General features: G+C 39.4%; 1 protein-coding gene across 3 annotated transcripts in view; it reads left to right on the top strand.

Moving 5' to 3' along the window:
• The first annotated feature begins 10,759 nt into the window (after nucleotides 1-10,759).
• The window catches only part of SERPINB2 (serpin peptidase inhibitor, clade B (ovalbumin), member 2), a 44,391-nt gene continuing 31,650 nt past the window's right edge, over nucleotides 10,760-23,500 (top strand). For 2 of the 3 annotated variants that reach the window (XM_011974150.1, XM_011974152.1), the window contains exons 1-6: nucleotides 10,761-10,826; nucleotides 12,576-12,833; nucleotides 14,180-14,356; nucleotides 18,039-18,158; nucleotides 19,853-19,981; nucleotides 20,489-20,606. In XM_011974150.1, the coding sequence (XP_011829540.1) occupies nucleotides 14,189-14,356; nucleotides 18,039-18,158; nucleotides 19,853-19,981; nucleotides 20,489-20,606 (535 nt within the window). In that variant the 5' untranslated portion in view covers nucleotides 10,761-10,826; nucleotides 12,576-12,833; nucleotides 14,180-14,188. Of the gene's footprint in view, nucleotides 10,827-12,575; nucleotides 12,834-14,179; nucleotides 14,357-18,038; nucleotides 18,159-19,852; nucleotides 19,982-20,488; nucleotides 20,607-23,500 lie in introns of all 3 variants that reach the window. The other variant, XM_011974151.1, reaches the window with a different exon arrangement.

Below are 23,500 nucleotides of genomic sequence, written 5' to 3'. Positions count from 1 at the left end.
TCTATGCATTAAATAGTATATTAGAAACACAGACAAATTAAAAAGACAAAAGGAAATAATTCGAGAAATTCCCTGAGACTAAATGACACGAGCTTCCAGGCTAAAAGCGCTTACTAAGTGTGAGTAGAGTGGATAAATGTAAGTCTATCCCAAGGCACATCACTGTGAAATATCAGGACGTTGGAAACAGAGGGTCCGTAAGCTTCCAGAGACCAAAATTAAGTCACAGATCAAAGATCAGAAATTAGAATGACGTTGGACTTCTAACAGCAAGACTAGAGGCTACAGTATAATGGTAAAGGTCTTCAAATTTGGAGCAATAATATTTTTAAATTTAGAATTCTATGCATCACCAAATTACCAATTTGGTAAAAGAAGGAGATGAAGCATTTTCAGGCATTTATGATCTCAGAAAGCTTTCTCCCCATGCCTTTTTTTTTTTTTTTTTTTTTTTTCCAAGTAGCTCCTAGAGCATGTGCTGCTTAAAAATGTGTCAGGGAACCATGAAGAGGATGATAAAAGATGTAGGAAAAAGAGAAGCCAATCCAAGAGAGAAGTAAAGGGATCCACCTTGGGATTCTGCATTTTCTTTAGTCGTCAGAACTTCAGGGGCCTAAAGAGCAACACCGTTCAGTCTGGAGCCGGTCAGGGGCTCAGAGTGTGATTATTTTAAGAAAATGAAATTGATTAGATATTTCAAGTGTCTGAAAGCATTAAAATAAGACTTGTCCGGCTAGGAGAGGCTTTGTGGTCAAGTTGGTGATAAGTATATGTAACACTAAGCAAATTTTTAAAAAATCTGAGATAATGCTATGAAAACAAAACGTGCAGAAAGTAAAATTATGTAATATGGCCCAGCAGTGAATTCCATGCACATAATCATGATAATGTAAACCAAAAATATTGACTGAAGTTTAGTATTACTACAGGCATATTTGAAATATGGCAGGATGGGAAATGTTCACATGTGTAGAGGAATAGCTGATGCCTAGAGCTCTTTAAGAAGTAGCAATATAATCATGTTCTTTAGAGATATAGAGTTAAATACCAAACAAACAAACAAACAAAAAATTAGCCAAAGTAGTTTTAAAATTTGTCTTTTTAAAGGAGTGAGAAATGAGAAGAAAAATAACATGCATGTCTGGTTTTAATTAAAATTTAAAAACAAATTGCAACAATAACAGAGTAGAACAAAGTTCGCGTGTTAAATATGATCGTCTTCCTCCAGTCTAACCAACCAACCAACCAACCAACCAACCAAATATAGTAATACCTGGAGTTGACCCTTTCCTTAATAAAAATTAATTAAATAAGTCTGCTTGAACCCACGAAGATGAGATATCATCTTTTGTAATCTCTTCAACACATTATGCAATCTTTGAATTCTGGTGAAGTTCGTTGCTCCAGAAAAAAAAAAAATGCTATTTGTCAGTTGAGAGAGAAAAAAAAAGAGCAGCATCTGCTGATATTTGTAAGCTGAACTGACACAGGTAGACCATGGTACTTTCCTAGAAGACATAAACCACATAAACAGAATACCAGCCTCAGACAAATTGCAAACCTCAGACAAGGTTACTCTGGGACCATGATAAAATGAGATCATTTCATAATTTTGTCTATGTGCAAAACATCACTGCACCACCCATGAAATACCAAATATCCACTGTCTCACCCAAAATGATTGACTACTACTTCTTTAACATTTATAATCTTATCCTCTTTCTAGTTTCTAGATTTACTGAGATACCAGTCAAAGACTTAACTCCACTTTCTGGCAGCACCCAATTTCAGGCAAAACCCAGGCACAAGTAGGGGTGGGATGTCAGACAATGCCTGATCAGAGGCAACGTGACTAAGAGAAGATTCAGTTTAGTAAATTTCTTGAGGACTTACCATTTGCTAATGACAACGCTAGGCCTTGGGGAAATCAGGATCAAAATCAAAATCAGGAAGAGCGATTATCTCTGTCTTTGAGATTCTAACAGCTCCTTAAACAATCACAGAAATGGAATCACACATAGTAAAGTTGGAATGAGCAAGCAAGGTATTGTCAGTGGAAAGAGCATTGGCCTAAAACATCTGGGTCGAATATACTCTGTCACAATTCGTTAATAATGAGGCAACTCCCTTGACCACTCTACCTGTCTTCTTGCTCAGCTGTACAACATTTATCTTATTCAAACAATTGTTGAAATGATTAAGTAAGATAATGTACATTGAAGGACATTATAATGGGACCATTACAATGTAAAGAAGGGGAAGCCCGAAGAAGTTAAGTGACCCACCTAAGATTACACGGGTATTATCAGATTTCAGTTTAACACTCATGTAGAGATTAGTATCAACAGTACCTCTATAATAATAATAATATCAAGTGCTTATTGTGATTACACATTCTGCCCAACACTTCACCTACATTATTTCATTTATAACAACAATGCTTTAGTTTTATATACATAGTGTATGACTTTTTTCAAATATCTCCTACTTCATTATTTTAATAAGAGGTACAGGAACTCATAAGCATGGTTATATTTTAGATAACAATATAAGAAATTTTGGACATGCAGGATTTGTGCTTATCTTTCCACATTAAGAAGAAGAAACAGGATCTTACTTCAAGATTATGATGCCATACCAAAAATCACACAATGTGATTTTAGTATGAGTCAGAGATAAGGGCCAAGGGGTCATGACTCTTCATTAGGAAAAGTGATGACCAAAGGTTCTTTATGGATGCTGAAGTCTTCCAAAAAAATGTTTCAAATGGGCTTTACGTGCTCAAGTCCAGCAAAACAGGAATTTGTCATAGAGTTAAGAGTACTCACACATTTGTAACTCTAGGAGATGATCACAAAGATATGCATACCTGAGTGCTGGGGAAAAGTCTATCACCTTTTTTGAGTAAATGGTATGCATTTATTATCTATCTCTCCATGTGTTTGGGTTTCTTAGCAGAGCTTGATGAGGCATGAGACTAGTATAATATGTAGTCAGTTCTGAGTCAAAGAGGCATTGGACACTAAGAAGACAGTGCTATAGAAACGTTAAATGATCATACTCTTTTGAGCTTTGCCCATAGAATAGTGAGCAATGCTTTCATACTAAAGAAACAAGCATACAGGTGTGAATATTGAAATTATCAAGAAATGTGATTGATATAGTGTTGGAAGGGCAATAAAACATCACTGAGAAATCATATGCTTTGAGAGGTACTAATTCCTTTGACTCAGGCTTCGTCTAAGCAAAAGCTTTGAAGGGATAGATTCAGTATCTAGAAGCAAATGTCAGGAAAAAAGAAAATAGGCCATCACAAGTCCTGACCTGAAGGAAATCCAGTATATTCTTGATCTTTGTTTGATTTCATTAGCCTAGTTACTTACATGTCAAATAAATCATTTAAATTATCTGTTACTCTGAAGCCAATGTTCTTGCAGATCATATGCAATCTATGAGCTAGAGCACAGTGTTTAGCAGCACCTTCCAAAATTGGGATTATTTTTTGTCATTAAAAGTTTTGTTTACTTCTGTTTATAACCAAGTATCCAATATAAAATTTAGAACATTAGGATAAGTGGAGTAGCCTTCCTCCCTTGTGACTTCTCCTTTTGTTGCTTTTAGCCCTTACCATCTTCTCTTTTCTCTTTGTCTTCTTCCTTACTACTTAATATGTACTCACAGCTTAGAACTTTTGGAGTCCTATCTCTGGTGAGGCCTTACCCTAATCCAGGAGTAGGGACAGAGCTCTCTTGCTGCTGGCCTGATGCACTCTGTGCCTATTGCAATTAGTCAAGTTCAAGATTTCTGTTTCGCTGTCTATGGATCCACCCCAGCACGTGCCGCTAAAGTCCCCTAAGTTCCTAGTCCCAGGATCCCAACATTCACCTAAAATCCAGTTCATGAGACTCAGCCTTAACTGCTCCCTGTCCTGGAAGACAGTTTTCTATCCTCATAGCAAAGCAGGGAAAGCAGGAAGGCTACACTTTGAGGGTGTCTCAGTAGTGCTGGGGAGGATCAAAATTGAAGTACAAAAGTTTGTTTTCAGTTGAGTTCAAAAAATATTAAGTGGGGCATCCCCAAGTGAGCACATAATCTACTAAGTGCTGTGTATATAAAAAATAAAATGTACATTTTCTGCTCTCAATGAGGAAACAAATAGTAAAAGCATGAATTGCACACAATTTCCTAAGTATATTAATAAAGGTAAAGAAATAGTATTCACTGATGCTAGCAATTTTTGTGTACCTGTGTGCCAGATATTATGATAAAAACTTTATCTAGAGTGGTTATTGTGATTAGAAAGGCACCAGATCACTGATGGTCTTGGACACATATGAACCTAGCTAATCTATATCCTGTATTTAATGGAGACTCATTGAAAGATTTTAAGAAGAGTTATTGCTGGATCAGATTACATTTATGGATTAAGGGACAAGACACTAGAAACACAGAACCCAAGGCTAAGATGATGAAGACCAGAGCCAGGGCAATAATTTTAGAGAAAAAAGAGGGGCATACTGACTCAAAAAATATTTTGAAGCTAAAATTATTGTTAAATGGTAGATGTGGAAAGGGATAAGAAGAAAAGATTTAAGGATGTTTCTTCGATATTAGCTTGAATAAATAACAGGCAAATGGGAAGTAAATGAGGACAAACAGGTCTGGGAAAATGATGGAAGCATGATGTGTCCAGCTTTGGACCATGGACATGGGTGCAGCCATGATGAGGGGAGGGGTCATGGCTGGAGATAGAGTTGCAGGAATCTTTGTTGTCTCTTTCTTTTTTCCCCCACCCACCACTCATATCCGATTCACATTCTCATCTTCCTGCCCATACACTCAGTGTACTATGACTAATCAACAGGGGAAGAACTGAGCAATATTTTTTTCTGCCTCCTCCTCATTTTTCTACAAGTCTAAATAAGGCAGTCATGATTAGAAAGCAATGCAAATTTTATGGTCCAACCCTAAGATAAAATGCATGACTACCACAAAGTTCCTTTAGTTTCTCCTTGCCATTTCCTTTCTAGAAATCAAGGGATTCCCCACATTATTTTATATAGAATCAAATTTAATCTGTCTGCAGGGCATGCATATATGTATTTTAGTGGCAAGTGTCAATCTGTTTCTGCTCTTTTATCCACCCTTAATAAAAAAAAGATACAAAAAAGCAAAAAGTCATAAGAAGATAAAACAAAAATAATTGTCATCGGAATTTAGAATGTACTTTTTTCTTTTCTTTTTTGTTTTTTTTTTTTTTGAGATGGGGTCTCGCTCTGTCTCCCAGGCTGGCGTGCAGTGGCACAATCTCGGCTCACTGCAAGCTCCAACTCCTGGGTTCACACCATTCTCCTGCCTCAGCCTCCCGAGTAGCTGGGACTACAGACGCCCGCCACCACGCCCGGCTAATTTTTTGTATTTTTAGTAGAGACAAGGTTTCACTGTGTTAGCCAGGATGGTCTCGGTCTCCTGACCTCGTGATCCGCCCGCCTCGGCCTCCCAAAGTGCTGGGATTACAGGCGTGAGCCACCGCGCCCAGCCTAGAATGTATCTTAGAGTTATTTAGTTATGTGTTTATCATCTGAGTACGTATGTGCTATGGCAATTAACACTGAAATCGGCTACTTCCCCTAGGCCTAGAACATTGGCTGAGATCCACTAGGAACATGCTAGATAAGAGAGAGATTAAATTAAGACTTGTTAAGTAATATGAATAATTCATTTAACCATATTTAATCCACAAGGATGATGGAGAGGTGAGTGATGCATGGAATCAAAGTGATATGAGTCTAATATTGTATCATTAGCTCCTCCAAGGAAGCACACCATTGTAAGCACGGAGTTTCACTGGTGTGTACAAGGAGTGAATTCATGACTCACAGTGTTCGGAGGCTGCTCTGGACATACAATCTTGCATGCTTTTGTCATGACAGGTCTTAAGAAGTTTATCGGCTTTCTCAAACAGCTGAATGACAGAACACTGGATTTTTGTTCAGATAGCCTATCAACCTGGCATCTGTGTTGAGGTTGTCACTTGGTAACAAGATAAATACTCCGACAGAGGTGTTACACTCCCTAACAAAGCTCACTTCATGTGCAGACTTTCTCACACTCATAGCTGGACCAGGGCCACATCTTAAAATAGGTGAGGTTTGCTTTCTTTGCCCTGGATCTTGGGACCTTGCCTCTCTGTGGCCTAGGCCTACCCTTATTCAAAGCCTTCTCATTCTCCTATCCTCTTCACACGCCCCGAAACTCCCTCCTGGACCACCCCTTTCTCTGTAAAACCCGCTTCACAGGAATTTAGATACATGTAATATTTCTCCCAAAGCCGTTAACACACAAAGTGTTGTTGCTAATTTATTATCTGATAAAGAGATTTCAAAAAGTGTATATTGGAGAATATTCTAGCCAAGATGTCCCAAATTCACACCATGGAGGTGACTGCCTTCACCTCCAGTTGGTTCTGCTCACAGCAACAACTACTTAAATTTCTGGAATAAACCATGCTATCTAACTACTAAGGCTAATTAATACTAATGATCTTTGTTATAAATTAATGTTGTTTCAATATGTCTAAATGGAAGTAGTTAAAAATAAGGTTATTATATAGAATTTTATATCATAATAGGACTTCCTTTTTGACCTGCATTCATGTCGTGTTTGAGATAATTTCAGTGGTGATATTTTTTTGCTGATACAGAAATGATGCATTTTTCCTAATTTGTACATTCCCCATATATCCATGAATCATGTAAAATAGTTAATTACGGAAGTATCACTGGTTGCTCTTCAAAGTGGAGAGGATAGAAATGCATTACAATGTGCCAAACATGAGTAAGTCATTCAGCAAACACTAAGTGAACACCTAATATGAGCCAAATGCCTGTCCTAGCCATTGGGGAAGACCATTATTGTCTTGGAATTCATGGTTGTTACCATCTGACAGGGAAGATAGGCACTGAAGTGTAAACTACACAGGTTATGCAATCACAGTTGTTTAGGTGTTTCAAAGAAAAAGCACAGTGTATGCAAGTCTCAAATCAGATATTAGAACTTTATTACTTATAAAGTTATGGTCTTCTTTTGGATATTATTTCTCCTTTAAACATGATTCATTGTAGTGAGAGTGGGCAGATAAAAAACACCTCAACATAGAAACTTCGGTAAATTATTTCTGATTTTAAAAGTAATGCTGCCTATTATGGAAAATGTGGGATATTTTTCAAGGTACAAAGAAAGACAATGATAAATCTATAAAGTTACCACTTAGACATAAACCCTGTTTATGTTTTGAAGAAATGTTATGTTAAGTAATATTTCTTCTGCATGTATTTTATTTGTATAAGGAATATCATACAGCCCATATAATTTTATTTCCTTCCATTTCCCACTTATGATTATCTCATACACATTTTCCTAGAAAATAAGACACTTTCTGTTTCAGTAATCTCACGCTCCATAGGAGTGACCTGCTCTGCAATTGTTGCATGTACTATTTCAGGTTATTTGAGAAAACTTAATCTTACGTATTTTCTAAAGGTAAGGAGTACTCTTTAGTGACTGTGCTTTTTTTCTACTTGACCTGCTGACTGGGTTCTGCTATATAGTCTCCTAATACATTTCCCACCCTTTAGGTCCTTTCTCCTCTGAATTTTCAGATTTTTCTTCTTAAAACACCACTTTTTACAAGTCACTTCCCTTCTTGGGAGTTTACAGTAGACTGCCTTTAGCTTAGATCCCAGCTCAGCCTGGTATCAAAGCCTGCTCCATCAGATCTGTTCCTTTTCTCCTTTCCTCCTCTGTAACACCAGCTCGGATCTAGACAGACCTCAGAAAGCTATTCAATGATCTTTGCTTCCCACTTCTATAATATTAGTGCCTTCCTCTCTCTATTGTCAATTTTTCCATTTATCTCAACTCTTTGCTCAAGGCTCTAACACACATTATCGATCCTTTTCCTTCTTTCTATGATACTATTAGCACCACTCAATTTGGCTTTAAGTTACATATTATCTTTTACAAGTCTCTCTAGTTGTTTGAGGTGTGAAAATCTAGTCTTCTTATACTGAACTTATAAATTGCTCTAATCTAGGCAGAAAGGCAGCTCCCAAACCTGACACCAACAGTCACCCTGTTATATATCAGCTAACGTTATGCAGCACTCACTACCAAGAAGAATCTGCTAAAGACTTGGCAGGCATTATCTCATTGATTATTCACAGCAACCTGTATTATTTAGAATGCTTTTGGCTGCAAATGACAGAGAACCCATAGTGTTGAAGGATGCTGAAACAATACAGACTTATTTATTATAACATCTCGGATAACAACAGCAAGAGCAAAAACTAGAGGTAGGTGGTTTCTGGCATTGGCAGATGTCAGGGCTCTTGTTTGGGATCACTGCAAATTTCTCAGTCTTCCTACATGGTTGAAATATGACTGTGGCATCTTCTGGCATCACATCCTTGCACAACCGTGCTCGAAGTTGGGTAGGAAGATATGGAGGTTCTTTCTTCATGCTTCCTTCTATCAAGGAAAGAAAACCTTTTCCCAAACATTCCCCAGTGGATTTCTCCCAAAACTCATTGTCCAGAATTGGGTTTCTATGTCCACCTATCCCTTCGCACATCCCCCTACAAGACTGGCAGCTAGGCTTTCCTTTCCTGAGATCAAGGGCTCTCTGGATAATACCTGATGAAAATCAGGAACAAGGGTATCAGAAAGGCATTGGTTGGGGTAGGCAATCAACAGTACCAGCTGTATAGAATTATTAGGAGATTAAAAGTTAGAGTAGTTGACAAATACGTGCAAGATTATACAACTAGTAAGTGGCAAAAAGAAGATTCTGAGTCTGAGACTTCTCGGAGTCTCTCAGAATTCATATCCTTGTTCACCACAGTATAGGGCCTCTCTAGAGAGTTTTAGCATATTACCCTATCCATTAAAAATATTTGGTAAGAATTTGCTTGATGCTCACCACTGTTCTTGCTGCTCAAGGGAAACCAAGTGTATATTTATGGATAGATCCTAACTGAGATGATATTGTCATCTCAACTGAGATGATACACGATTATTACACTACATCCTCAACTCTGAAAGTTGCAGTTCTACGTAGAAGTTCACTGAGGGTTGTAGGAGTCAGAATGGACTACATGGAAGTTATGGGGTGTGAATCAAACCTCATAGGTGAGTCAGTGGGGAGAAAGAAGCATGACGTTCCTCTTGAGAATAACTGGAATGAAAATAATACGGTGAGAAAGAGTAGCACCTGAAAAGCGAGTGAAGGAAAGGGTGGCGGAAGTTCTAGGTACGTTGATATCTGTCCCAACTTGTTGAGCTGTCAATGTGTGGTTAAAAAACAGTTAAACAGGCCTGGCACGGTGGCTCACACCTGTAATCCCAGCACTTTGGGAGGCCGAGGTGGGCGGATTGCCTGAGGTCAGGAATTTAAGACCAGCCTGGCCAACATGGTGAAACCCCATCTCTACTAAAAATTAACTAGGTGCAGTGGCAGGCACCTGTAATCCCAGCTATTCAGGAGGCTGAGACAGGAGGATCACTTGAACCCAGGAGGCGGGAGTTGCAGTGAGCAGAGATCGCGCCATTGCGCTCCAGCCTGGGCAACAAGAGTGAAACTCAGTCTCAAAAAAATAAAAACAAAAAACAGTTAAACAGATTATTGGTCACATAGACATTTCCAGAGGGGTCTTCTTGGACTGAGGTTGAAAAGAAAGAAGGGACTTAGCTCACCACCAGACTCCTGAGCACTGACGGGAGAAGAGCATTGAGGACCAAGGGGCATTAACACATGTAAAAGGGTCAATGGCTCCTAATAAAAGATAACACCTGTTTTGTTTTTATTTTATTTTATTTTATTTTACTGTTTTTGAGATGGAGTCTTACTCTGTCACCCAGGCTGGAGTGCAGTGGCACAATCTGAGCTCACTGCAACCTCTGCCTCCGAGGTTCAAGTGATTCTTCTGCCTCAGCCTCCCAAGTAGCTGGGACTGGAGACGTGTGCCACCACACGCAGCTAATTTTTGTATTTTTAGTAGAGACAGGATTTCACTGTGCTGGCCAGGCTGGTCTCAAACTCCCGACCTCAAGTGATCCTCCTGCCTCGGCCTCCCAAAGTGCTGGGATTACAGGCATGAGCCACCGCACCCGGCCATAAGATCTATTTTATAATCAAGAGAACATGAAAAATTATTCTTGTGTCAGGATATTAGGGTAGAAACAGAGTTATTTAGAAAATTACAGCTTGAGACAATGTAAGACAATTTAAAATAGAGAATTTCTAAGAAAGACAATGGTGGATTTTTTCTTCCCTCCCATGCCCTAAGCATTGCTTCGGTCTCCCTAGGCTCAAAAGAGAGAGTAAATCTCATGATATGTATATATTGGAAGAAGCCCACAGGCCATGGCTGTGCAAAGCTAAAAGGAGTATTGTAGAATTTGATACTATCCTTGAGCACAAGTATAGTGGGGGAAATCTTGAAACGGGGGCTGACAGATTTTAGCTAATTTTGACAGGCATGTGTAGATATTGACAAATTCTTAGGTTTCAGAGTGACCTCATCCTCTCCCAAAATTTCTTAAACTATGCCTTTACAAACACGTATTTCTATTCTAATGATGTCTTCCTGAGTAAAATGTTGAATCACTCAAAGGGCACAGATCAAAAGAGAGAGAGAGAAAAAAAATGCCATGTGGGAGGGGCAGAGCTGTATAAAACCAGTCATTACCATGTCTGAACTGTAACAACTCTCAGAGGAGCATTGCCCGTCAGACAGCAACTCAGCGAATAACCAGAGAACAACCAGGTATTTCAATGATTTCCATGCCATCTCTATGAGAAAAAGGATTTCATGTTTTCTCTTCCCTCATGCTAGTATTAATAGATTGAAAATTTGGATGTGGGGTGTTTGTAGAGGGGGAGTAAAATTTAAGTAGTGTTTTCTTGTTTAGTTGTTTAATTGAAAATAGATTATTTCAAGATTTAAATTAAATTTATAAGGTTTAATTTTGAATCTCAGAGGCCAACAAATACCTATGTAGCATTAACCAAAACAAAATGTACATTCAGATTGTGATGTCAATTTTATTGAACAGGTTAGAATATATATGTTCTCTACCAGCTACTGTTTTGACACTAAATTTGATGAAAACAGCTAGATACATTAAAATATTTTCGTTTAAGCAATTGAATGTAATCTCTACATTGTATATAAATAATAGGAAAAGAAGACTTCATTTGCATCTTAAATGAAAAAGCAGGAACTGCAAAAATTAAGCAGCAATAATATGTTTATTGAGTTTAGTTCAATCATGGGTCAATTTAGTGAAAGAGAATAATCAAACAAACTAGTTGCAGGGTTGACTGAAGTATGGTTCAGTAAATAACTTAATACCCCATAAAAAGATACTTATTCATTACAAAAGCCATCTTAATTCTGTTGGGGGAAATGTAGCAGTATTTGATGAGATGTTCCCTTGAAACTGTTGTTTTCTGTCAGTTCTCATTAATTTTTGTGGTCAATTTCAAAATATTTCCACTGTCCAATTGTAAACAAAATTTATTTTAAATGCTACAGCAAACTCCAATCTAACGTCCAGGGCCAATCGGGTGAGAGACAATGTCCATGTGCCTGGTGACTCCTCCCAAATTCTTCCTTCCCTGTGCCAAGTTTCAGTGGTGCATTTGTCAACTTGTGTTGCAGGAACCAACACAAGCACCGCCAGGAAGCCCAGCCCTGCATATTATTCCCATTAATTCATCCAAGTAATACTATTAAACCTTAATTAAGAGAATAATATTTGGAAGTTAATGAGATCATATAAATTATTATAAGGTCAAAAAGTTCACAACAGATATACCTGTTCCAGGAGGCTGTGGTATTTCACAATACTCCATTACTTCAATTTTGCATTGTTTGGAAAGATTTTCATTCAAACATAAAGTATGGCCTTATCTGAGAGTCAGGAAACACTGCATATGAGTGCCTTCATAGATTTCTAAAATTGTGAAACTCTCAGACCTTCCTTGAAAAGTTTGTAGGAAAGCATTAGACTTGGAATCAGAAGTCTGTGATCCAGTCTAGGCTTCTGAAATGGACCAGCTGTGCAATCTCTATTTTCATATTTTCATTCATATTACAGAAATTGCTAAGCCTTACTGGACAGGTAATTATGCAAATTGAAGAGGGAGCTGAAGGAATTTGGTAACTGCCATATAGACATCAAATATTATTTTTACATTAAATGTAATTAATTACATCTTATTTAAAAATGTAATTGAAACTATTTTTTTGAAAGAAGTAAATGCATCCAGGACAATTTGATTCTGTTCTTATTAACTTTTTTTCTTTATCAAGTTACCTTAAATTCTAACTTAGTATTAAGTTAGAACTTAAATTTTAAGAGGAAGAGGAACAAATTTTTGAGCTATCCAATGTAATCTAGTATCTATGATGAAGCAAGAGAAAAAAAAAAGTGAATTTTTTTTTTTCGTAATAAGCCTTCTAGTAGAATTACAGGTTTACTACTTTTTTCTTTTGACTTCCTCTTTCTAGCATTTCTTGCACTACAACTTGCTTAAGCTCTTACACTTCATAGTGAAGCTATGCATCACCAAACGAAGCAATGTGGAACACTGGAAAGGGTGGGCTTCCTTAGGCAGACCTGGGCTTGAATCCCTGCTCCACTACCTACCAGCTGTGTGACGTTATACAAGTTACTTAATGTCTCTGGGCATCAGGATATAATCTATAAGATAGGGAGAATCACCTCTACCTCATACAGATTCTGTAAAGATTAAATGAGGAGCGGAGGTGAGAGAGTTTTAGGGATACATTTTATTTAATTTACTATTTTTGTCTTGATAAAGTAGTCTGGTTGTATTCCAAATGAGACGTTTTAATGCAAAGAAATTCCAAACACTTTCTTAAAAAAAAGAAAAAAGCGTTCATGAAGCAAGGGTTCACACAAGAAAGAAGTGATCACTGGTCCTTGTTGGAGAGCCCTGCCGTGGGAGACCACAGGTGTAGACAGCCAAGACCAGAGCCAGAGGACGTGCTTCCTCCTGGGTACTTGTACCAACCCCTCCCCAGTTCTGGGAAGGCACTGTCATTAGAAGGTTTCCTGAGGGATGATGAATATCAGCATTGTTTGGTATATTGATATATTTTGATAATTACACGGTAACTTTCAAGCTATGATGAAAGCAAAACATACAGCTGGAAAGATGATCATTGGTCAGGACCAAAAAACACACACACCTTGGGTGTGGGCTTGCATTCAGTTGCCTGCAAAGCCTGAGGTCAGGGAAGGTCTCAGATGGTTCATACCTTGGTGTATATGAGTTTCATAGGCCTGGGATTAAGGATTTTCCCTGCAATCTTGCCTGGCGTTGACTTTCTACCTGGTGGGGTGGCAGAAGAAGGGGGTCTTCTAGTCCTCCCAGTAATGAACTCCCCAGTACAGGAAGTCTTTTTTAGTAAGGTTGTGGTATGTGTGGTGCATATAGGGAAGGGGTGTTGGAATAGGGGCTGGGTGAAAGTCCAAACCTTCAAACAATGAGTCAAAGCCACTTTAGAAGCAGGAAAGTAGAAAGAAGATTGACCATCTTACCCAATGCAACAAGGTATGTATGCAGGTGACATGCATTTCAGTATGTGTGTATCGTCCTGTGTGGCAGTGTGTGTGGTGTGGATGTGTGCAGTGTGCTTGTGGGGACAGCACAGAAGTTGAGAGCATGACCCTAGGGTCTGCCAACCTGGCTTCAATTCCTACTCCTGTCCCTATTTATTGTCATTGTTATTCTATGGAATGTCACCAAGTGTCACTGCTCATCATACAAAACACTTCATGTATCTCAGGAATGGCTATGTAATTTACAGGGTCTGGTGCACAATGAAAATGTGGGCCTTTTGTTTAAAATTATCAAGAATTTCAAGATGGCGATAGGAGGACATTTGGCCAAACAAGGGGCTTTTTACAGCTGCACAGGTGGCATGTCCATGAAGCTGTCCCCGCCCTGCCTCATGTTGTTCCATAAGGAAGAACAGAGAGGGAATCTGTCCCCACACAGAGTGCAGCCTGTCCTACTGTGCTGACCTCACCCAAAATGTTACCTCGTGTTTCAGAGCTGTGTTTTTCTTCCTCTCTTTGCTTCTAGATTGAAACAATGGAGGACCTTTGTGTAGCAAACACACTCTTTGCCCTCAATTTATTCAAGCATCTGGCAAACGCAAGCCCCACCCAGAACCTCTTCTTCTCCCCATGGAGCATCTCGTCCACCATGGCCATGGTCTACATGGGCTCCAGGGGCAGCACCCAAGACCAGATGGCCAAGGTGAGTCTGAGCTGAAGCTCCACATTTGGGCCGAGTGGTTCCTGAATGGAATTGGAGAACTGCTCTTGTTTTATGCTAAAGACATGTGACTCGGGAGGTCAGCAATCACCACAGGTAATGCAGGACTGATCTTTACAACATGAATTCCTTAGATTCAAATCTATAAGACAGCCAAACCCCAAAATCCCTTAGTTGTAGCTGTTGAAGGCATATCGGAGTTGAATAGCCTGCAAGGCTGGAAACAGTTATAAGTGGCCGCATCTTATATTTTAATAATATAATATTCTTGTTTTTCAAAGTGAGGGTGTCGTACCCATTATCTCATTCAGTTTTAAGACAGATATCATTTTACAGATGAGAGCTCTGGTGGTGTCAATGAAGCCCCACTGTCTCCTAACTCCTAGCTTGGGCTCCTTCCCATTGCTCTGCCACTGTGGTGTTTGTTCCCTATTCCTATGAAGAATTCCTCCCAATAATGTTAAGAGGGTATCACAAAGGGAAGAAAAACATACCACGGTGGTGCTCACTATACCCACAGAGATGCATGGATAGTGTTGTAGCTGCAGAAGATCATGCCTGCGAGGTCACGGTAGCAGAATGAGACCTGGCATTATGCATGGCCAGCCCTGAAAACGAAGGTGGATGGGATGCACAACATCATGAGGGATTTCTGCAAGGCCACTGCCTGCCTTCTTTGGTGAATGGACATGGACTCAGTCAGGAAACTCTTTCCACTGAGTCTGGGCCGTTGAAATTACGCTGGACTACTTCAATTATACACGGCAATCATCATGCAGTAGTCAGTCACTCAGCACATACAAAATTCTTGCGATCGTGTTATTTCCCAGGTTAGTGACCTCGATGTGGCCATCACATCATTAAAATTCCCTTGTATTCAGAAACACAAACATTAACATTAAATGCTTTAAGGACAAGCATGCATTGTGCATGCAGTCACACCAAGATGCTGCCGGCTGGTTTCCAGTTTCCCACAAGAACGTACCTGAGTGTAAACACATTCTTTCCATGCACATGGTGACCCGTGTAAGGTGGGCCTCATTTGATGTTTGAAGTTTCACAGAGAGAGCATTGGCCAATCTTGCTGCAGGAAGACAAGGGATGGGTGAATCACTCTCTGTGTTTGTGACAGTTTAAACATTGAGACTTACAACAAAACTCAATTGCTCAACTCCCTGACACAAGTAGTCTTTTGCAATATTCTTTCCCCAGTATGTTTGCTTTTTTGCCTTGAAAGAATAAAGATAGTAAATTGGCACAAAAACTTTAGAAACACCAGGTCTTAGGTTTTTTTCTTTTTTCCTTTTTTTTTTTTTTTTGAGACGGAGTCTCGCTCTGTCACCCAGGTTGGAGTGCAGTGGTGTGATCTTGGCTCACTGCAACCTCCACCTCCCAGGTTCAAGCCATTCTCCTGCCTCAGCCTCCCAAAGTAGCTGGGATTACAGGTGCCTGCCACGATGCCCGGCTAGTTTTTGTATTAGTAGAGACGGGGTTTCACCATATTAGTCACGCTGGTCTCAAACTCCTGACCTTATGATCCGCCTGCCTCAGCTTCCCAGAGTGCTGGGATTACAGGTGTGAGCCACCGCACCCGGCCTAGGTTTTTTGGTTTGTTTGTTTTGTTTTGTTTTTAAAGGTAAAGGAATCAGTAGCAATATATTTTGGGAGCAAATGCTAAATGAAGTGCTCTGGGCTGTTAAAGTAAAAATCTTGATTTTGGTACTAGGGGAAAATAAACCCATCACCCTGGACACATGACAGCTTTTCTCTGTCTAAGAAGTGCTTTAAGCCTTTGGGACTATGCAAGGATTCTATATAGTTTGTTTGTTTTTTTTGTTTTTGTTTTTTTTTTTTTGAGACTCTATATAGTCTTTTTACAACTCTGTTGCATGTGTAGATTTTGAAACTCAAATGTTAATATGATTGCTTCCCAAATAAAAAGAAAAAGACATTGATTGGCTTGGAGAAAGAAACAGACTGTGGGGACAGACGTATCTGTGTTTGAGTCATGGCTTTGCTCCTTACTACGTGTGTGTGAGGACATTGAAACCATTTGCATCTCAGTTTTCTCATCTACAGAATGGGAATAAAAATGTGTAGCATGCAAGACTGTTGTGAAGCTTAGAGATACTACGTAAGACACTTAGTAGCCGTCATTGTAATAACAACCAATACTTATTAGTGCCTTAGCCAGGCATCTTTCTAAGAACTTCTCATAAATTTACTCACATAAGACAAAATACTGTGAGGTAGGTATGATGATTACCATACTCATTTTACAGATGAGGGAATTGGGGCAAGAAGAGGCCACACATTTGAGAATTGCTGTAGCTGTTAGAAGTGGTATATTTGTAGTGAAAGAAAAGAATAAATAAAAGGCATAAGCTCCTGGACACGTAGGTCTGTGGGAATTAGGGTACAAGCTCTTTTCCTTAGAGGGAGGAAACAGACCCATCCAGGCCAAACTGCCTCACTATTTTCTCCGTGGCCTTGGCATGGACTAGGGGCAGCTCACAGTCCCACTTTTGCAGGGACATCTCCCTGAGTGACTTTAACGCTGATTCAGGAAGGCTTTAGTGCTAGCCCAGAGAATCCTGATTCAAGGGTCAATTTCCTTGGAAGGGAGGAAAACTAGCCAAGCTGTCGCAGGAAATCTTCTTCTTTTATGTGAGGGCGGAGTTGCACCACTTCTTTTCAGAGAATACTAGGCAGGAGTTATGGTGTATGACTCAAAGAGCAGAGAAAGACCTCACAAACTCTAACACCTCTCCCTCTAGCCCAGAAATTCACCAACCTGCTGGACAAGGCTGCCTTAATTAACTTTATTAGCAGAACCCCAACCATCAAGCCACTTACCAGATCGACTTCTCCTCAGGGACCCCATAGGGAGGTGCTGCAGGACCATGGGTTCCCAAGAAGGTTGGATGGGGTGGGTGGCTGGAAGGCAGGGCCAGCTTGCAGGTATTAAGACTGGCAGACCAAGGCGGGCAGGCAGCAGTGTTGTGGGAAGGGGATCTGAGGCAGCTTCCGAGGGGACAGTCCTTGCTGCCAGCTTCCCTGTGTCAGCCGAAACTGCCTACTTACCATACAAAGAGATTCACGTGTCACCAGATCAACTTGTCTCTCACATGGACATTAATTTCTCCTTGTATGAATGTGGTATGTGTAAATATTTTAGGTGAATCCTGTTACTATTACGTGACCTGTTTTTATGCTTTAGCTGACTCTGGCTTGTAGTTTTTGACAGATTGAAAGGATTCTGTGTATAAGGTCACTGAAAAGAGAGAGACACACAAGGTTCTGAGTTAACCTTGTGACTTTCTTCAAAATACTGGCATTTTTTTCAAGGCCATTTATTGGTTGGATATAATTTAGATAATTTGGGGAAGAGGTTTTAAATCATCTCATAATAACAATTTGTTTTCCAAAATGGCCAGGATATAAATTAATCTAAAACACCTCATGCTGTTTTCTATAAAGGAAATTTAGGTTGGCTGATACTTTTATATTACACAGAAAGAGTATTGAGTATCTATGCTTGTTCCCCACAATAAGGGCAGGGAAGAGATCTAGGATCATTTTACAGCCACCTGATAGCCATCCGTTTTAAAAGTTCAGTAAATCCGTGGGCAAGTGTAACCATTTTCTCTAATTCTGGTTGTAGGTGCTTCAGTTTAATGAAGTGGGAGCCAATGCAGTTACCCCTTTGATTCCAGAGAACTCGACCAGCTGTGGGTTCATGCAGCAGATCCAGAAGGGTACTTATCCTGATGCGATTTTGCAGGTATCTGACTTATTGGTCCATATTTCTTTTGTGGTTTATTTTTGCAATCTTCTTCTCTTAAATTCACAGTGTTAGACTGGGAAGGAAGCGAATATGCCCTCCCCCATTCACAGAAAGAAAACTAAGACTCAGAGTCATTAAGAAAAACATATCCTAAGGTGATACGCATAACGAGAGCCAGGAAAGAGTCCAGACTTCATGAGTTTTCGGTCAAGTCTATTTATTTCTAAATTCTCTCACGCCCCTTTGTCATTGGTGAGGTATGTGTTATTTATTATAAATCCACAGCAGAGACTCCTAGAATACATGTGTATGGATGAGGATTTCCAGAGGAGAGAGGGTAGGGACTGACAAGTAATTGAGAAATGGCGGAAGGTCAGGCCCAATGATTGCATGAGAAATCACTGACCTTCAGATATCTTTCCTTCTATCTATCTAACCTATCATCTGTCATTGATCTCTCTCATCTATCTTATCTATCATACATCTATGAATCCTATCTATCTGTGTTATCTATCATCTATGATCTGTCTTCTCTGTCATCTAATCTATTAATCAATCAGCTATCTCTGGGAGTAATACATTTCCTCAATACTCCATTTCCTTAAATGTCAGCCATCCAGTTAAGTTATAGAACCTGAGTATAGACTGCTTTTGTTGGTAACCAACTTCCACAGTCATGCTTATGAGGTAGATTATGAAGAGGTATCTCCCACAGCTCTCTTCCTGGGCACTCTGACACTCCTTCTACCCATTGCCCAGGGAATTATGGGCTAGAGGAGGTGGACAGGACCCTGATCATGTGGAGATTCCACCAGGTGTCCTGCAATACCTGGCAGTCCATCGGGAGGGCTCTGTCCCCTGCCCTAGGACAGGCTGCTACTGTGACCAACCCCTGTGTCTGACATGGTGCTTACAAACTTCAGGTTGAGGACTGAGATTACCATTCACTTTTGTGGTTTACTAAAATCCGTATTTTCCACTGCATAGATTGCCCCATAAAATAGGTGACTAGAGAAGCTATATGAACTTTGTAAGATCATTACTAAGGCAACATTTCCTTCCTGCCAGCTTTATTGAGGTATAATGGACAAATAAAAATTGTACGTGTTCAAGATGTACAGTGTGATGACTTGCTGTACCCATACATTGTGAAATTATTACAGTCAAATTAATGAACACATCCATCACTACATTTAACTACCATTTGTATGTATGCATGTATGTATAGTGAGGAGGACACTTAAAAACATATTCTTCACAAGTTTCAAGTAAACAGTTTAATTAACTGTAACTATTAACGAACACAGTCTTCTTAACTATAGCCATTATACTGTACATTAGATCCCCAGAACTTATCCATCTTATAAATATAACAAAAATTCCTTAGAGACTTTGACGTTTAGGAAACTGAAAAGGGGCCTGTCTTTCTTCTAGGCTGTTGGTCACCTCCTGGTTAAATCCAATCCATAGACACAGCAAAATGTGAAAGAAATTAAAATTCACCTTATTAGTTTTAATGTACCACATTTTTATCGAAATAATTTTCTCAAAGATTCCTCTAAAGTACCAAAATAAAGTATGTATTAATATAGCATTTCATGATTGTGTTCAAAAACTATTATCATGGCTTAAGAATGGTCTTGTTTAGTAGTCCTGTGTTATATGTAGAGAATCCCTTCTTTCTGTTCAAGGCACAAGCTGCAGATAAAATCCATTCATCCTTCCGCTCTCTCAGCTCTGCAATCAATGCATCCACAGGGGATTATTTACTGGAAAGTGTCAATAAACTGTTTGGTGAGAAGTCTGCGAGCTTCAGGGAAGTAAGTGAAACCTGTAATTGAAATGGCTGGACCTCAAACAAGTAATGAAGTCACTTTCAAAGCAGTTCTCTACAATTCTACAGTTCGTAAAAGCAGAGTTGGAATTCCACGCCAGCTCCCTAGGGCTGGCCTCGCATAACAGCTGCCCCTCCTGTACCCTCTGGGGCTTCCTCCTCTTCTTGTTGCAAATGTCCCAATTGCAGAATCAAAAATCAGGAAAACAAATACAACTGTTTTCCAGAGACACTATCCCCCAAGCCAAACCTCTTTCCTTTTTTTCTGTCTCTATAATGCAAAGAGTGCAAGAAGGTGGATAGAGTTGGGGTGGGAGTGTGGACAAGGGGATCTGCACTCTTTCCCCCTTCAGCACCTACCTTCCATAGCCAACCTCCACTCCCACCCTACCCCAGGTCTCCTAATCTCAATAGGAAGACCGTAATTCACGATTACGCCATGGCTTGTTTGGCATGCATTTTATGTAACCTTCGTCATTTTCTTGCTTTAAAGGAATATATTCGACTCTGTCAGAAATATTACTCCTCAGAACCCCAGGCAGTAGACTTCCTAGAATATGCAGAAGAAGCCAGAAAAAAGATTAATTCCTGGGTCAAGACTCAAACCCAAGGTAAAACCAAGAAAATATTTTCTTTTCTTCTTTCCAGTTAGAAAACTCTGATCTATCTTTTTCCATCCATGAATTTAGCCCTCACCCCTTTACAATTTGTCCAGCTTTAGTTGCTTTGGTGGATGCAACTTTATTCCTGATTAGCTCAGTCGTGTTTTAACTGAGAGGAAATAATTGAGGCCTACTAATAGAAGACATATGTTTAGTACTTAAATATTTGATTTTGGATATTGCTTGAGGATAGAATATGAAAGGAAGCAGAAGCTTTCAAAATAGGAAATATGAGCATTGAAATAATTGTGAGTCTACGCCCACTGTGGACAAAAAGAAAACAAGGCTTGACCCTGAGCTTAGTAAATGGTGTGAGCTGTAAAGAATACAGGCAGTGGAGGAGGGAAGAATCATAAAATTATTTTCACTGTTTCTTCTCTTTCACCACTCAAAGTCAATCCACCGGCAAGTTTTTTTGGTCTCTGCTTCATCCCTCCTTGATTATCTAAGTCGAGTCTACCATTTTAACTCATGCTCTTAATTCTTTCACAGGCTCCTACCTCCCTTTGTATATTTTACCATGAATAAATGATTTAATTGAATCATTTATTCATTGTAATTTAGTTCATTGCATCATTTATTCATTAAATTCATTCATTCATTAAGTTCAATTACGTTCATTCACTTAGTCAACAAATATTTATCCACCACACACCATGTGCCAGAAACTATATGTGGAGATAAAGATAAAAATGGTAAATCCTGCCACCATAGAGCTTACAGAGGAGGTGTTCAATCATGTTGGCAATTGCTATACAGTAGTAGTCAGTGCTTTTATTGAGAAGTACAGGTGCTATGTGGGAGTACACAGGAAAGGCATCTGACTTGATTTAAAAATGTTTAAACTGTAATTGGGAAGACAGACTGGAGCTGGCCAGGTGGACGGCATGTGCCTGGGGGGAGATTTCCAGGCCAAGTGCACAGAATATGCAAAAGTCCAGAGGTAACCCTAAGGAGAAGAATACAGTCTGGTCTCACTGGAGTGTGGAGGGCCAAGGGAAGGAGGTGAAATTAAAGAGGTGATGCAACACACTTTTTATGCTATTCCCACACTAGAAACCGTCAGTGACCTTCTACTGTCCTCAGGAGAAGGTCTTGTTCTTTACCTTGACTTTCGAGTCCTCAGTAATCCAGTTGACTGTGCTTGGCTACCACTGGCCCCTGGAGCTCCCATAAACACTCATTGCTGCCTCTAGACTTTGCTTCTGCGGATGTCTCAACTACAGGATTAAAGTTGCAGTTTAAGTTGCAGCCAAAGTCTTACTCTTTCCTGGAAGTGTCTCCTAATCACTTCCTGATCTTTTCTTCTTCTTGTCTCCTCATCTGCTTTTTCAGCTTCACAAGTCATGATAATGTTAGCCATATATGGCCTTAAGCAATTATGGAACTGATTTTTGTTAGTTTGCTTGGCTTTTCCTCTCAGGCTCTAATTATTTTTGGGTAGGGCCAGTATGTCACGCTTGTCATGTGTCCCCACAAAAATTTGCACAATTTTTTGCTGACAGTGAAAATCCTTCATTCTTCTGAATTTCCAGGTAGAGTTGTAGGCCTTCAGTAAACAATCGTTGAATACTAACATATAAATGTATTTCTAAGAAATAGAGATGATTATGAATTCAGAATTGTGTAAGTATTTCATTCATTTATGATCTGTTAGGATTGGAAACGTCCTAAGAGAGCTCCTATCCTTCTTATCAATTTGTGTTTGGAGCACCATGTTTCCAAGAGGTTAACTGGCTCCCCTAAGATGCCACTGGCAGCAGTAAAGCTAGGGTTGCTTCTTCTGATCTTTAGTCTAACTCCAGAATTCCTCAATTGGATGTTTAAAGATTTTAATAACTTATTTTTTTAAGGATTTTCATTTAACTTTTATGTTTAAGACATTGTCTCAAGAAATAGTTTGGTGTCTTGGTTTATTACTTACCACAGTGGAAAATGCACATAAACTAAGTTCTATGGGATTTTAAAAATATATATTTTTTTGTTTATCTGAAAATAATTGATTTCCTTTTAGTTCTTCATTTTCACTGTGGATTTTGAAATACTGTTCTAAAATATCGACAGACCATTGATATAAAGGAAGCAGAGAAAGATGATTTAAATCAACAAAAGTTCAGTCAAAATGGAGAACAAAATTAAAGAGACAAATGGAAGTTTTGCGTTCTTTAAAGAACAGCATGAGTTGTTTTTCTCTTTAGACATTGTGCTAAATGGCTATAAGTCAATCAGTTATTTTGCCAAGATGCCAAGCAGCTATTCTGGCAGATTGTTTTACCAGCTTTTGTAAGAATTGGAGAGAATTGTCTGTTTCATCATGTTATGATTGAATACTAGTTTTATCATACACATCACACATTACTGTACCCCAATACTAACCAAAAATTTTAATAGCTTGGGAAATATATTGAATGTGTCTATTAAATGAACACATTGAAGGTGAAACTGATGCAAGTCAGGCAAGCTCCAAAGTGGGGCTTAGCCTTCAAGGGTTCTTGGCTTCACCCAGGAAAGTATTCAAGGGTGAGCTGGAGGTAGGATAGAAGAAAACAGCTTTACTGAAGTGGCAATGTTAGAGCTCCATGATTGCTCCTGCAGAGCAGGGCTACCCCAGGCACTGTGCTGAGAGGCACAGCTCAGGGCAGTTTTGCAGTCATATTTATACCTACTTTTAATTACATGTAGATTAAGGGGCAGTTTATGTAGAAATTTCTAGGGAAGGGAGAGTAACTTTTGGGTCGTCAGGTCATTGCCACGGACACGGAAAGAGGTGGTAACTCCAAGGTGTTGCCATCACAATGGTAAATTGACATGGCACACTGCTTCCACCCTGTCCCTGGTCCCTG

Source organism: Mandrillus leucophaeus, unplaced genomic scaffold (genome assembly GCF_000951045.1).
Source record: "Mandrillus leucophaeus isolate KB7577 unplaced genomic scaffold, Mleu.le_1.0 Scaffold142, whole genome shotgun sequence".
NCBI lineage: Eukaryota > Metazoa > Chordata > Mammalia > Primates > Cercopithecidae > Mandrillus > Mandrillus leucophaeus.
Note: the sequence above shows the minus strand (reverse complement) of the source record. Positions and strands in the feature narration are given on the sequence as shown.